This window comes from Cricetulus griseus, unplaced genomic scaffold, assembly GCF_003668045.3.
Source record: "Cricetulus griseus strain 17A/GY unplaced genomic scaffold, alternate assembly CriGri-PICRH-1.0 unplaced_scaffold_1, whole genome shotgun sequence".
NCBI lineage: Eukaryota > Metazoa > Chordata > Mammalia > Rodentia > Cricetidae > Cricetulus > Cricetulus griseus.
This window is the reverse complement of record NW_023276808.1, coordinates 191-16,690: the sequence shown is the minus strand read 5'-3', so window position 1 is coordinate 16,690 and position 16,500 is coordinate 191. Positions and strand designations below refer to the sequence as shown.

At 44.0% G+C, this 16,500-nt stretch overlaps 1 protein-coding gene across 3 annotated transcripts; it reads right to left on the bottom strand.

The window, feature by feature from the left end:
* Window positions 1-4,064: 4,064 nt before the first annotated feature.
* LOC113838723 (mothers against decapentaplegic homolog 1-like) lies at window positions 4,065-14,756 on the bottom strand. Of its 3 annotated transcripts, XM_027434270.2 has the most exons (6): window positions 14,357-14,756; window positions 12,009-12,272; window positions 10,861-10,977; window positions 8,060-8,281; window positions 6,017-6,273; window positions 4,065-4,208 (listed from the first exon to the last, which is right to left on the bottom strand). In XM_027434270.2, exons 1-6 carry the CDS (start codon window positions 14,754-14,756, stop codon window positions 4,065-4,067), a joined length of 1,404 nt encoding a protein of 467 aa, XP_027290071.1. The 3 variants fall into 3 exon arrangements, with proteins under 3 accessions (XP_027290071.1, XP_027290072.1, XP_027290073.1); XM_027434271.2 differs by lacking the exon at window positions 10,861-10,977; XM_027434272.2 differs by lacking the exon at window positions 10,861-10,977 and having other exon boundaries at window positions 12,048-12,272.
* Between the last annotated feature and the right edge of the window lie 1,744 nt (window positions 14,757-16,500).

Sequence of the window (16,500 nt, the reverse complement as noted above, 5' to 3'; positions counted from 1 at the left end):
AATATGCTGACCGTGTTGTCCTCAGAGTTTTGGAACGGGCTTATGGGAGGAATGCGGAGCAGTTAGAGGTGCTGTCTAAAGAAGATCTAGAATGCTGTGAGTGGCACTGAACAGCCTAAGAGTGGGTCTGTGAAAAAGCAGACTGCCTATGGAAATACAGATAGTAAGCAGGCCACTCACAAGGCTCCGGAGTGAACTTGAGGTAGTCACTGTTACCTTCCAGCCACGTATCACTAGTGTGCTGGGAATTCTAGTGAGGCTGAATCAACAGCCACAGACTAATTTGTTTAGCAGAGTAAATTTCCAGACAGCATAGCATGCCATTGGGGCATGCTGTCAAAGGGGATAGTGGGAGACACGAATCCCACATCCCCTTGCAGCTTAGCCACGAGGTGGGCAGTTAGTTCATTTCTGCCCCATGCTCCTGTAATAACATGCTGCCCTCTGTCCCTCACAGAGTCGGGTCTGTCCTGTCAAGTCACAAATCACAACCTCCACACTGCGAGCTAAGAAAAGACTGTTTCTCTTTACACACTGGCCATCTTAATCATTTATTCCAGCAAAGGATAACCAGAGTTACGGAAGATAGAAAGTATCTCCCGTGTTGTTGAGAGGAAGAGAAACCATGTGAGGAAGCCCCTGGCTTGATGCCTACAGCAGAGACCCGGCATTTGTACCCTGCCAGGGTCCTTCCTTTAGTCCCGAAGACAGGTTCTTAATCAGAGCTAATCATTTACAGAGAAGCTCTAAGTGCTTTGTTCAGTTAATCTCTCCATGACCCAGTCAGGTTAGTTTTTCGGTCTCTATTTTACAGATGAGGGAACATGTGCTAGAAACATAGGGAAACTGCTGACGAGGCAGGGCTGGAGCTTCAGTTCTGTCAAATGGTAGAGGTGGTAGGGCCAGGGCTGTACACTTCTAATCATCCTGGCTTTGAGTCTCATGAAACATCCCATGTCATCCTTGTCATTTTCTTGAGCTTCATTTGTTTTCTCCTTCTCTAGACAAATAGTTGCTTTGATTTTTCTAAATCCTTTATCAAAACATTCTGGAAAGACTTGTTCGTTGACCTCCTTTGGCAGATGAGAATGTTTTTTTCATTAAGATTTTACTAGAATTCCATATACCTGATCTTAATTATAAAAGGCCTTTTTATACACCACACTGCATACCCCAGGGTATCCATCTAGTAGGTCTCAATGGATGGGATGATCTTTGTGTTTTATTTAGTACATCTTTAAGGCAGTCATAGTGTAATACCCTATTCGATAACTGCCCAACAAAGGATCTCAAGAACAGCAAAGGCAGTTTCCACCAAGAAAGGAGAAAACTTGACCTGAGCTCTTTATTTTCCATCTCAAGTTATAAATCATTCTTAATGGTAACTTTATTTATTCCCATTTGTCATTTTCAAGGGTGTGTGTGTGTGTGTGTGTGTGTGTGTGTGTGTGTGTGTGTGTGTGCACATGCATGCGGAGGCCCAAGGTTGATGTCAGGAATCAGTTTTGATGGTTCTTTTACTTTATTCTTTGAGGCAGGGTCTCTGAATCAAATCTAGAGCTCATGGATATAGCTAGTCTCCACAGTCAAAATGCTCAGGGGAATCCTGTCTACCTTCTCAGGCTGGAATTGCAGGCAGGCTGCCATACCCACCCACACTTACGTGGGCTGTAGGGTGTAAACTCTGATAATCACACTCATCCTTTACCTGCTGGGCCTCTTCCCAGTCCAGATTTAGTAATTAAAAACAACAACAAAAAACTATCTTACTGATCCTGGACACAGGCACACTGAACAATCTCGGCCAATGGAAAACACAAACTACAGAGGGTTCAAGAAAGGTGGCTCCTCAATTTGTGACACATTTCAAGGGTATTTATAGCTTTAGCTGAATGATCCTGACTCAAATGTGTGATGCTGCCATCTCCACTCAGTCAATGAGCATAGAGAGGTCCACAGAAGCCAAGTGGTCTAGCAAGTAGCAAGGAAGGACAGGGAACTGTAACAGTGAAGGTCTCCAGGCCCAAGCTTCCTCTGCTTGCCATTGATGTTTCTTGAAGGCAACAATAACAAGCAGAAATTTGGGTCATTGTTTATGGGGATACATTTTGTAGTTTCAGTGGGAGGGAAGCAAGACATTCTTTCCTTTTAAAGTGGACTTCAATTGGTGGGGGTAGTAGACCCTTAAATTTTGGGGTTGTGCACCAAGTCCAGGAGAGAATGTGAGGTGAAACAGTGGTATTTGTGTGGCTCGAAAACATAATGACCTCAAATTGTTTCGTTTTCAAATTTTATTAAAAATTCCCTTGGTGGGAAAGGGGGATCATCCCATCCCAGTAAAACTGCCCAAAGTAACTTTCTCCTGTGCATTCAGTTTTTGGTCTGCCCTGGCTACATTCCCCTATGCGTACCCTTCAGATTGGGAAACTATGCTTCCACTTGAGTAAGGGCATCCATCAGTAAATACACTGTGGTAGCCCCTTGAATAAAAGCTCACACACTTGTGGGGTACTGAGTGGCTCAGTGGGTAACAGGTTTGCTGCCAAGCCAGAGGACCTGTTTGATGTTTGAAACTCATATCAGGGACAGGGACCAGCTCCATTAGGTACCCTGTAACCTATACAGGTGCACCATGGTACATGCCCCCCCCCTCATTGCTTTTCCCTTAGTTTTTCCCAGCATTATGTTTCCTTTCTCCTGACTTTAAATCACTCTTCTCTTTTAGCAAGCCAGATTCCATGTCTCCACTTTACCAACTGAGCTTTTTGCATCTGGCAAGATCATTCAAAAGAGCACATCTTACTGATCCCAAATTTTAACAAGCAAAGAAAGAAAACGACACATTTTTAATCAAAGGAAGCAATAATGACAGGTTTATTTAAAATTTTCCAGTACTGAAAACCCTCTAGTGATGGAATAAAGGTACTCAATGTATAATAGCAAAGGAGAATAGAAAAAAATAACATAAGAAAACACAACCAAACCATAAAAAACAAAACAAAACAAAATAAAAATGTTTGAAATGGAATCCAATAGGGATCTTCTTTAAACCTGTGAATAATGAACAAACTTACTAGGTTTGGCAAACAATTCAATTGGAAATTAAAGCCTATGTCTGTATTGTAAACTCCATAAAAACTGCTCATTGAATTCAAGCCTTTCATATACCGGGCACTGAAACACAAAACCAGTTTATTTGCAAATATTAGAAATTATTCATTTGTTCTCACAGTTGCAGGAATTAACCAGCTGCTTTGCTGCAGTGTAGAGTAGATGAGATAAAAGACAAGAAAGGAAAAAAAGTCAGATAAAACTCTAAAAATCGGAAATACAGCAAATTCAGACACCAGCTTGCTTATTTAAGACAACAAACTTAACGTTAAGATATAGTCTACATTTGCGGTTTGTCATTTCCTTGCCCCCACCCCACTGACAAATACCTTCTAGATCCACTAGCCATTTAGACTATTCCTAACCTCCAAATATTCTGTATACACATATTTAGCAAGGAGCAAAAGCCTGACATCATTCAGACAACACTACAGCCAGCATACAGCTTTAGAAAGAATACTTTTTATGTAATAAAGATTCGGCTTTAAAAATAAAGAGCCCCATTCATTTCTAAACAAATAATTTTAAAACACTATGAAAACCCATCGAAAGATTATTCAGTGTGGGCTCGGAACCTAATGAACAACACATTTCAAAGACTATCAGCGTAACACTCTGACAAACACTCCCAAAAAAAGGACTGCTCAGGATTGTTCTTCTTCTACTAGATAATTTGTCCCTGGCCTGGCCATCTCCTTTAAAACTATACACAAAACTCCTGCTAACAGTCAACATTTTAGTTGATCATACAACAGAATGTCACAATATAAACTAAACAGGTTTTTGATATCATCACCATGTTACCAATGTTTGTTAATTTCTCAATCCAATAGTTGGTCACAGAGGTCAAGTATTATCAAGGCTCCTTTGTCAGGTTTTCACGCATCTGACATATCCATCCTTCAAGTACATGCAAGGTTCAACATTTGCAAGAGACAGAAGCCAGAGGCCCTTTAAGACACTGAGGAAATAGGATTGTGGGGTGAACCCATCTGGGTAAGAACTTTATCCAGCCACTGGAGAGGGCCATGCAGATGTATCTCAATCCAGCAGGGGGTGCTAGTAACATCCTGCCTGTGGTACTTGGCTCCCCAACCCTAGGAAAAAGAAAGCACACTGGTGTCATTTAACTCTCTATCTCATTGAGTCATTCTACCAAGTAAAAAGATCATATGATCAGTTCACATAACTATATTTGGACTCATGGCTATGTCCCACAAGAAAAACAAACATACAGCAAAAGCATGGGTAATTTTGGGAGATGGATGTTTTGCACCAAAAGTCTACCCAAGGACCCCAGGATCACCTATTTAGTCTGGTGTAGTGGCACATGCCTTTAATCCCAGCATTTGGGAAGCAGGGGCAGGCAGATCTCTGTGAGTTCCAGGCCAGTCAGGGTACAGAATGAGACCTTTTTTCAAATAAAAAATAAATATTATTATTCTTGGATAATTACAAATTTAAAATACATTGAGTAGTTGTTTGAGTAAAGATATTTTAGTCAGGAGGTGGTGGTGCATGGCTTAGATCCCAGCACTCAGGAATCAGAGGCAGGGGGATCTCTGTGAGTTCGAGACCATTGTGGTCTTCAAGAGCTAGTTCCAGGACAGCCTCCAAAGCCACAGAGAAACCCTGTCTCAAAAAAAGATATTTTAAATATTTATTTCCCATTACATTAATGTTATGTTAACACTGTCTCTTTACGATACTTTTAAGACATACTCTTAATGGGTAGCCCTGGCTGGCCTAAACTCCCTATGTAAACCAAACTGGCCTCAAACTCAGAGCTTACCTGTCTGATTTCTGAGCATTGGAATAAAAGGCATGTATTATCAAACTGGCTTTATGTTTTTAATATTTTACTTAAAAATTGTGCAAATATGTACATGTTGAGTATGGATTTACCTATGATTGTGTGGTATCTGTGGATTTCAAAAGATGCTGGATCCTGGAGGTAGAGTCACAGGGTATCGTGATCCATTTCAGCTGGATGCTGGGACTGAACCCAGGAGCACTGTAAGAGTCCTACACCTTTAACTGAACAATCCCTTGCCCCTTTATCTGTGTGTCCATGCCTGGAGAGCACAGGGGTCTACACTGGCTGTCTTCTTCAGTCACACGCACTGTATTTTCTGAGATGAGTTCTCTTGCTGCACCTGGGCTTTTGTCAATCAGGCTAGACTGGCGGCCAGCAAGCCTAAGGGATCCTATCTGTCTCCCATGCTGGGACTACACACAGCACTGCACCAGCTTTTTGTTGTTGTTGCATGAATGTGTGTTAATGTACACCACAGTGTGCATGTGGAGCTCAGAGAACAAATCTGTGAAGTTGGTTCTTCTCTCACCTTTTACACATGTTGTGTAGCAATATCTTCAAAGATAAAACCTTCTGTCTTATAGGGAAGCTCCAGAATTGCTGAATGTTTTAAGGGGAGGTGAAACACTCCACCCTCTAGGCAAAGTCCTTAAACTCAGGAAGCAGACATCATAAAAGCTTTACTGAAACTGACAAGATTCACTAGGCTGTCCCTCCCCAGGCTGATATGAGCCGTAAGGACTGCTGAGACAGACAGACTGACTAGGCTGCCTGTTCTGGAATAAGACGTGCTCCAGCCAGGACTCTATTAAACCCTTAGCTTGACCCGGAATAAACGGCATGATGACTGGGAGGCAGGGGGTGATAAAGGTGCCTGTCACCAAGCCTGGAGACCTGAGTTCCATCTCTGGGACCTGCAAGGTGGGAGGAGAGGACTATATTCTATGTTCCCCTGACAACCTCTTGGACAATGGTGCTCTTGTTGGGCACTGATAGGAATATATACCAGGAAGGCACAGGTATACATATTGTAAATAGCAGGGGTGAGGCAGGGGTCAGGCCTGAATGAGATGGGCCGGTACTGCTCACCTTCACGAAACTCATTCGAATAGTGCACATTTTGGTGAGTTCATACACCGACTCAAAACCATGGTTCACAGACTGTGCCAGTATCAGAGTAAACTCTTGGTTTTTGAAATTTTTCATGCTACACCCACTGGGGATCTTGCAGACAGTGATGGGATGAAACCCATGATGGTAGTTGCAGTTCCGACTCTGCACAAATATGCTGCTGTCACTCAGGCATTCGACATACACTTCTCCTCTAACATAGTACAGGTGGACGCCTGTGACAGGACAGACCATGTCAGTCATAGGCTGAAAGGCACCCAGGCAGAGTCAAATTTGACCATTCACATAGCCATTCTGACAGACATCTAGCTAACTATGTTATGCTTGTGATAACCAGTGTGTTCAGGAACAAACAAGTCTCTCAAAAATAACAATGGTTGACATTTTCATTTTGGTATTTAATGTCCTGCTTAACCAGAGTTGAAAGTATACGTACGCTTTAAAAATAAAGCACAATAAAACCTGTAGTTACTTGGGGTATCCCGAGTACTTAAAATCTTCTGCATTTATGCCAAGACTAAATTGTTCAGAAAACTTCCGAGACAGAGAAGGGATGATCAATAAACACAGAGGAGTGAAACCCGGATTGAAGAATTACTGCTAGAAGCTGTAAGACATGAGGTCTAGTTAAAACAGACACTTTTTAAATAGAAAAAAAATACATACTGTGTGAAAAAGGAGCTCACCGAATAAGTACAATAAACAATAATTGAAAACGTCTTATAACTTAGGATGCTGGAAGACCAGGCAACATCCCCCCTTCTCAGGAAGAAGGAGGCAGAGACCTGGATCCCCTCCTATTAAAGCTGGAAGAAGGAGAGAACCAATTCTGCAAATTTGTCCTCTGACCACTATGTGCCCCGTTATACACACAGAAAATAAACAAAAGCAAATCTTCAAAAAGGAAGATGGACCCTCTGGCTAGGACTCACGAGGGAGTAAGAAGAGGCTAGCAAGCAGGCAGGTAGTGTGGCTTTGAGCTAAGAATGTGCTTAGTTGGAATGGCTTAGTAGAAAACGCTAGTGAGACTGTCTGAGGAAACACAATGTGGCATTTCTACAGACACACAGGGCTAAGACTCCAGTATCAGTTCTACCCACTGTGGCAGAAATCCATTTTGTTTAGTGATATACAGAGATATATTTAAGAACAAAAATAAAGAGAAAACTATTTTTTGGTTTTTTCAAGACAGGGTTTCTCTGTGCATCTTTGGAGCCTATCCTGGCACTAGCTCTGGAGAGCAGGCTGGCCTCAAACTCACAGAGATCTGCCTGCCTCTGCCTCCCGAGTGCTGGGATTAAAGCCATGCACCACCAACACCCAGTGAGAAAACTGTTTAAGAAGAAAAAAAAAACCCTTTTCCCTGATATCAAAAATGATGTCTTCATTTTAGAAAATTAAGACAATACATGAAATATAAAGATGTGGAAAATATTGACATTCCTTCAGCAACAGAGGAAAATGCTTGTTAATTAACAGTCTGCAATACTGTGTCCGATTTTGCAATCATTAAAGCCTGTGTTGCAAATTCTCACATTTCTGTATGACTTGCTGCTGTTACTGTTTAGCCAGGCTCCCTCAGAAGACCAGTATTGACACTAATTATCTACTATTGCAGTCATGACAAATGTCACTGGACGGTTTTTACTAATATCTATAAGAGACATTCCTGGAAGTTAAGCGGCTGGATCAAAGGATTTGAATCACTTTGCCAAATGACTTTTCAGAATGCTTGTGTTACATCAGCACTGTGAGTGCAATGATCAGCTGACCCACACCAGCACTGACACTGAGCTTACACAAAAGCAAAGTGTTCACACCTGCAAAGGGAATTGCTTTAATTTGAACATGGGGGCTGGGCTTACCCTTGGTTTAGTGGCCATTTGGGAATCTTCTGTGAACAGCAGCATCTGAACATTTGGCATTTGCCACAAGAATGATGGGGTCACTTCTAGAGGAAGAAAAGATGAACGTTTGCAGGATGAGTAAAGGGACACACACCTTTTCCAATATGTCGCTTTGTGTTTTCTGTTGTGGAGTTCCGGTTAATGTTGAAGAGCAGCCCAAGGCAGAAGCGGTTCTTGTTGTTGGAAGGATCAGTGTAACCATCCACCAACACGCTTGTGGAGGAGACCTGGAACGTATCACCCACGCGGTTGTTGAGCTCATAGTACACAATAGAGCACCAGTGCATTGGTTCCTCATAAACAACAGCTTGAACATCTGCAAGAAGGAAAGAAATTTGCTCACAGTTACTCCTGGAGCACCCCAACCAGAAACTGCATTGTAAAACTGGCTGAGCATGGTGGAATGAAGACAGGGAGGGTCACCTACGAGGACCACATGGGTCATTTCTGTGAGATCCAATGTACTTCTTACTAAGGGTGGCATTCTCCTTTCATTGGTGAACTGGCAGAGATCCAATATACCAGCTCAGCAAGCCCGGCAACAGCACTTGCTGAATACATATGACTTATAACTTGCTCATTAACATACAAAAATAATTGAAATCATTATCGCTGCTGGGCCCACTACCTACAAGTATTACAGTGACCAATGAGAAAGCAAGTGGCACAGGAACAGGAGGGGCCCGGAGATATGCCAATGGGCTGGTGAAGAAAGGAACTGCTTTTGGCAAGGCCTTGGCAGACCTCTGCTTTCTCGAAGCCCTGAAAACAAACTTCTTCCTATCATGAAGAAGCTGCCTGGCTTCACAAGAGCTAGTGATGGCTGCAGCTCCAGTTTTGCTATAGCTCAGGAAGAAACCGTGCCAGCTGGCCATTCTTCCTGAATAAATCATATCTCTCTCATCCAGCCTCCATGCTGGCTTCCTTCTATTTGCTTCAAGTCATGCCAAGCGGGTGTGTTTGTCTCTCCCTTCCCAGAATGGGCCAACGATAGAAACTACACAGGTTTACCAAGAGGATGCAGCTTGTTAGGCCCAATCTCTTAAGGCTGATGAATCTCCAAACAGAAAATGCTTCTGAATGCTTTCAACCAAAAGGCTGGGAAAAGAGCCCTTTCTGCGTCAAAACCTCTTATGCATGCCTTTTGAGAGTCCAGGCACACAAACCACACCATTGCCAACTTGATCATTACTCTAATGAGTCTCATGGGGCTTCAGTGTACAAATATAAGAAATGGAAAGAAAATCCACCAGGACAGGCAGATGGAAAAGGAGAAGGACAAGGACAAGGAGGAGGAGGAGGAAGAGGAGCAGGAGGAGGAGGAAGAAGAGAAGGAGGAGGAGGAGGAGGAGGAGGAGGAGGAGGAGGAGAAAGACTTCCACATCCTTTTTTTTGATTGCTTGTGGTTTGTCGAGACACAGTTTCTTTGTAGCTTTGTAGACCAGGCAGGCCTCTAACTCACAGCGTTCAGGCTGCCTGTGCTTCCGAGTGCTGCCGTGTTCTTAACATAACCAGCCAGTTATTTGTTTTATATAAGTAGTTTAGCTGAAAATATACTATTTCCCTTGTTTCTTTCCAGGCAATGCTTCCCTGTCTGCTGCTCTTCAAGGAGCAAAGCTTTAGTAATTCACAAGTGCCAAACCGCAGAGAAGGCTGTGCCATCTGTCACATAGGCCTTCTATCTGCTTTCAGCATTGTTTAAAAAGGTTTTCATTTGGCTTACATGTGGACACATTTTTTCCTATAAAAGGCCAGGAAGATCTTGTGAGACATAAGGTCTTTATCACAACTAATCCACTCTGCCTTTGTAACCACAACAACAAATAAAAAAACTTAGCCATAGATAATATGTAACAAATGGGCACAGTGTGTTCTAATAAAGCTTTATTTACAAAAACAGAAAGTGGGATGATCTGTGTGCCGGCTGTAGCTTGCTGACCCATGTTCTGGGAATCCACCACAGGTAACAACAGGAGAATAGTCAAAGTTTTTTCCTCTGAAAATACTACGTGATTTTTAAATGGCTCCAACTGGGAACATTTTTTAAGCTATTTTAAAGGAAAAAACTTAAAAATAAGTCTCTATTTGGGGGTAACAGAGATAATCTAATCATGACCATTACAGGCCCAACACAGGGTATCTTGCTCCCCAAATAAAAAATCCAAAAGTGGCATAGGGCCTATTCTGAAGACGTGAAAACACATGAGCATATAAATAACAGATGTATTTGTTATGTAAAACAGGACTCAGTCATTTCCTCCGACTATCTCAGTAAGCGCAGAGATTTTTAACAACCTCCTGTGTATATAGGTATGTGAAACAGCCATACAAACCCATATTTATTAGTAACAAATCATAGACAGATGCATTTTAAACAGTTATTTGATATATGTGCATATATGTATATAAATGCATATATGATAATATATATCACTTACTCATTTATTGAAGGTGAAAGCAAATTAGCATGCTAAGGACACAGATATGCTTGTTTATTTTTCCATAATTAATAAATCGTGGCTGATTATTCAACACTGGTCAACATACAGCATCTCAGATTGTCTTTAGAGGTGACTGACAGTTCAGTTTTCTAACCACCAGTGCTGGAAACTCTCTTCACCTAACTATGTAACACAAAATGGCAGAGCACTGTGTACGGCCGTTTCAGAGACCAGTGGGAATCTGAGACCTCCATATTCTATTCTGAGATCTCATATTGGACTGTGACAGAGTTTAAGTAAAAAGATGGGCTCTAGAGAATTCTTTGCATTAGGCTTAAAACAACAGCAAAACGTTTTTTCCATGTTTCTCAAACAGCTACCTTTTTAAGGTCTAAATGAGTAAAAGTAACATTTGGACAGGACATACAGACAAAACTCTGACAACTCATTTTACCTCCTCTGTTGATCTCGGAGGGCAGTGCAGGTGCCATCATATTCATGTCCATTGGCTGAGAGCCATCCTGGGCCATGGCATCTTGAGGAGGCTGGTAAGCAGTTGTTGGTATATCAGCTACAAAGTTTGAAAGAAAAAAAATTACATGCTTCAGGCACAGACTCTCCTCTGCACTGAGAGCTTTTGCGTATGATTAGGCCTGGTCAAGTGTACACAGATGCATGTGTGTGACATGTATGCAGGGGTCAGAGGATAGCTTTAGGTAAACATTTTCCTTTTCCTTATAGTTGGGAATGGAGGAAGCAATAAAGCATGGATCACGTTTTAATTTCTGAAGGTACAACATGGATGCTGAAGTAAAATTTAATGTAAAGCACCTTAAGTGGCTCTATAAACATCCTGTCCCATCACTTTCCCTCCCAAAAATATCCATGCATTTCATGATAATCTTTTATTTATCGTGTTCCTCTTGATGTCGACTGGCAAGAGCTCTGGCACTAATATTTGAGATGCTTGTTTACTAACCTGTAATCTGAAAAGTGTAATCCTCTAATTAGTCACTATTACACCATCAGTTATGACTAAAACAGGAAAATAACTGGTTTTCTTCTTTGCTAAGTTAAACAAGCAGGAAAATAACTGGTTTTTGTCTTTGCTAAGTTAAACAAGCAATGTTCTCCATCACTTCTGTTGCATTTCCTTGCTGTTAAAAGCATATTAACATATTTTTTGGAATTACATCACTGGCAAAATGAATCTAATTAAATGGGTCGGGCGGATACCCCAGTAATTAGCTCTTCTGCCGCTGCATTGATAACAAGGGTTCTTCAATGTTGGAAAAGCTCGCCGAAGCCGCTTCTCAGAGCAGCAGTGTGTGTAATATGACATTTTCCCCTTTCTTTTTATGGAGAGCCGAGACTGGAACAATTGTGCCACTCAAAGAAGGATGCAGCAGTTTCAAAACTTAACAGGACTCAAACAAGCCATCCTCTTCTCCAGCTGTATGTACAACTCCCCTCCCTACATTGATATTCTACAAGCACTGGTTCACCAGGATGTGCTCAGGGTTCCACCCACCCCACCCCGCCCACAGGCCACCTCCACCCACCTCCCCAAGGCAGGCAGCGTCCCCGAATGCCCCCTCCTACCTGGCATCTGGAAAGGGCTGCCTGGGTCTGAGCTGGTGCGGGAGTGAAGGTAGGTGCTGCTGCTGCTGCTGCTGCCTGGGGAGTTGGGGTAGGTGTTGTTGGATGAGTGGGGAAACGGGTGGGTGCTGGGCTGCCTGAAGGAATCTGGAAACGTGGCGTTCGGTGGCATGTGAGGCTCATTCTGTCCCAAGTTACAGAACTGTGCCAGAAGGCTGTGCTGAGGGTTGTACTCACTGTACCTGGGAACCAGCACGGGAGGAAGCACTGGGGACAGAAAGAAAACATAGAGACAAATGAGAAAGGTTTAGTTTATATCCTCTCTTTCTTAAAACAGGCAGTGGACACAAAAGCCTTTGCAAATAATTCCCTAGTCTTTACTTTTACATGACTTATATATTCCACAAAAATACAAAAGGCCTTTGGAGACCAACATATTTTTGGATGGTTGAGCTGGAAATTTGCAGTGTACCCCTGGGGTCTGAAGTTCCTGTGAGAGAAAAGTCACCTGGCCATCCCAGGAGCAGGAATAGGGAGGGATGCCACCCAAATCTGAAACCATCCATATTTGGAGACCCTCAGAAATCATCAGCTAAGTGAACCAATCCATCAACAAAACCATCCTGAATGACAGACACTGTGACAACTCAATGCTTCAATACAGAACCATTTGTCAACTGATCTTCCTGTCCAGATGTAGAACCAAGCTCTAGGGCAAACTATATAAATTCAGAATGTAGCGGTTGATATCCACGGGAGACTGGTACCAGAGCTCCCGTGGAAGCCGTCATCTGCAGACGCTCAGTCCCTAGTGTAACATGGCACAGTATCTAAATGGGGTCTCTATGTGTCTGCCCCACCCACACTTTAAATCAGATCTGAACCACCTGTGATGCCTAACATGATATAAATACTGTGAGATAGTCACTACGCTGTTTAGAGAATAAGAGGGGCTTCTGTCCTTTGCTAGCTGCTGCCACCGAGTCTAGGCATCCAAAGGAGTCAATCATGTAGGCTGCACTGCTCCAGGTGCTGGATCAAGAGAAGTAAGCAAGAAGGCACATAGCACCTAGCCCAGTACCTCTCAAGGCCCTGACTGGACTCCTTCCAGAACAATGGGTGGATTAACCCTGAGACTATGGGAGGGGCAGATCTGTGGTGGTCACTAAGCTGGGGTCAGGCTAATGCAAGCTAACCTATACGAGGACCTCCAGCACTGGTGATCCTGGGCAGCATCAGGTACAAACACCTCTGATCCCTATGTGGTGGCCATCGTACCTAGTCAGAGGCTTGATGTGAAGAAAAGAAAGCAGGCCCTCCCCACCAAGAGTTCCTGAACTCTGAGCCCCAGAAAGAGTGAAGTCCATTGACTTTTTCAACCACCAAAACTGAAACAGAAAGTATCAGAAAGGAAGTCTGCCTGCTCAGTAGAGACAGAGTTCATTTTCTAACTATTTTCATCTGCAGATGCCTCTATGTATAACTGCAGAATCCATAGATTCGAGAGGCCGACTCCAGACTTTACCATAGCCCAACCACACAAGTAAAGACTGAGATGTCTTAAAGTAACAGCATCAGTTCCTCACACAGCAGAACATAGCCCACAGGGAACACAACACACCACAAGCACACTTCAATACAGATGACAAAGAGCTGTCGTGAAACATGAAGTAGAACTGGTCACAGCTGCCCCACAGTGCCCTTCCTTTAGTGCGCAGGACAAGACCCTGTACTTTTGTTGTCCGCTGACGTACTGCACAGCTAAATGGCTGGAAAGACACACAGGACCAATGTGAACCATAAAAAGCAAATTCAGACACACAACTTAATTTTCAGAACCTGATTCTAAACAAAGGCACTTAGAAGGAAGGAGGCCTTTAACACGTATGAAATACTCCAGGACTGCTAAAATTTGGGTGGAATGTACCCCTAAATATTCAGGTGCTGAAGGCTTGTCCCCTCAGCCTAGTGGGAAGTCTCCTAGTCACTAGAGGGAACAGCAGGGCTCCAGTTCCTTCCTCTTGTGACATGAGCTCTGTTCTGCCACCATTCTACCCCAGGATGCTATAGTGCTACAGGACAGAGAGCCCTGGAGCCAATGGGATGAAGGGCTGATACTTTCAAAATCACGAAAAAAAGTAAACCTTCCTCTTTATAAAATGATTGTTACAGACACTTGTTACAGTGAGGGAAAGCTGAGTAGATGGAGTTCCTGTGCTCTTTTGCACACGCATGAATGAATACACACAAAACTTCCCCCAGATATTTTGGAATTACACACCACAACAGAAAGGTGGTATTGCTCTGGTCTCAACAGGCTTCACGGGGCACACACAGTCCACACCACTCACCAGGGCTCTCCACGCGCTTATAGTGATAGGGGTTGATGCACACCTCCTTCTGCTTGGAACTGAAAGGAAACTCACAGCAATCCAGAGGCTTCAGTTCATGGCGGCTCTGGAGGTCTGGCCAGCGCCACACTCGGCAATAAATGACATGAGGCAATCCCTTCCGGTGGGACACCTGCAGCCTGCCATCCAGGGAGCAGGGAATGGTGACACAGTTACTTGGCTGTCCCGGGCAGCTCAGGGCCTTCTCCAACTCTTCCATGGCCCCTTTCTTTTTCTTCAATTTTTTCACCAACACGTCCACAGCTTTCTCTGCCCATTTTTCTTCTTCGTCACACTGTTTCCAACCTAGAAGTCTCTTCACAGCTGGACTTGTGAAGGAAAACAAGGTGGTCACATTCATAGTGACTGGTCTAATTCTCCAGGCTCCTTACAGGGTGAAGTGGTGATGTCTTGAAAGGGGAGAGGGCAGAAGAGAGTTCAACTTATTTACATCGGTTCTCTTTAGTTTCTCCGTAGTTCTGAAAAGTAGAGAACGGCTCTTCCTCCTATTCCAAGAAGGGACCCAAAATTAGCACCTGCAAAAGAAAGGATAGGAAACTGTCTTTAAAATCACCTTTAGACACACCATGATAAACTGATAAGTGCCAGATACTAAGCACTTTGATGTTCCCTGGATAATACTGCTCAGCTTCACACTTGGGTGACTTTATTAGCGAGATGAAACCCCAGGCTAAGCTCGTGAGAATGTGTATTCTATGATGCCAGAAGCTGAAATGTGTTCTCCTAAAACATACATTAAAGCTCCAGTGCCCATTGCAGCCCACTGTACTTGACTTGGAGTGGCTAAGGAACTCACCAGGGTTAAATCAGATTATAAGGGTGGGGCCTGAAACCAACAGGATTGTCGGTCTTACAAGAGGAAGAGAAAAGAGTGCTCAGAGCAGCACCATGCCCTGGACAAAGGTCATGTCAGTGTTTGGGGCACAGCTATCACTCAGGCAATTTGCATATTACCACCACAAGCCTATTTTCAAGTGACAAGGTTCAACGGACACCAAGCAGAAAACTGCAAAAAAATGAAACAACAACGATTCCAACCTAAAATCTAGTGGGAGACCTATTAACTGACACATACAAGAGTAAAGTGTAAATGTGTGACCCAGTTTATATAGAAACCAGCATGTAAATGAGTAAAGTCATGTGGAATATATGGTATTTGTGGCAAAGGAGCTAGCTGAGTCCCTAGAGTGACTGCCTTTACAGGCCTGATTACTATACTCAGTCTGCACTAAGATCGAGGAGCCACCCAGAGTCTCCACACTCTCCCAGGGATGATACCAGAATTCCCCACAGCACTTTCTAGCCATAGTTGGAAGATGAGGAAATAGCAGCACCCACGTGATGTTCCAGAGACCCTGGCCGCAAATCCCAAAGGATGGCTGGCATTTTCTAAACCAGAGCGCATCCTGGGAGCCCAGACCCAAAAGTTAGTCTCAGGCCTGACTTTCTCCCCTCCCTTTGCTTTGCAAAAAGCGAGTCTGATCTAGGGACTAGCGACTCCCCAAATACTATAGGCAGCGGCATTGACTGGGCATGGCTCTGAGCTCAACGTAGAGGCTGCGCCTCTGTTTCCGACCCGAAAGGAGAGGCTGGCGTGCAGAGGGCGGGCAGCCAGAGCCAGGGAGCCAGCGAGCTCCCTCGAGCCAGCGAGCTCAGCGGTGCATGTTAGGGATGCGAAGCAGACTCCAATTCACTCCGGTTCTCAGACACTGTGGGCCCACTGTCCCCTTCCCAAAGGGACATCCCACTGCCCCAGACCCCCAATGTCTGTTGCCTTCCCGCAGGGAACCGGGCGGTGCCTTACCCACTCACTCCCTGAGAGCGCAGCATCTCTACCCGGCTGCGGAGCCCGCCAGTCGATGCGCCTCTGCAGCCCCTTTAGTGGCAACGTCCTCCGTTCTCCACAAAGAAGGGAGAGCCAGGTAGAGCCATGAGACACCTTTCCCGAGGTGCCACCCGAGTCGCCAGGGAGTCGGGCACCCTGGAACACTTGAGTTTAGATCCCCAGGAAGAGCCACTTGGAGCCCGGGCTCTCAAGTCCATCCGGTCCCCTCTTAGAGAAACATGGCGGGGTAGGGGTGGGG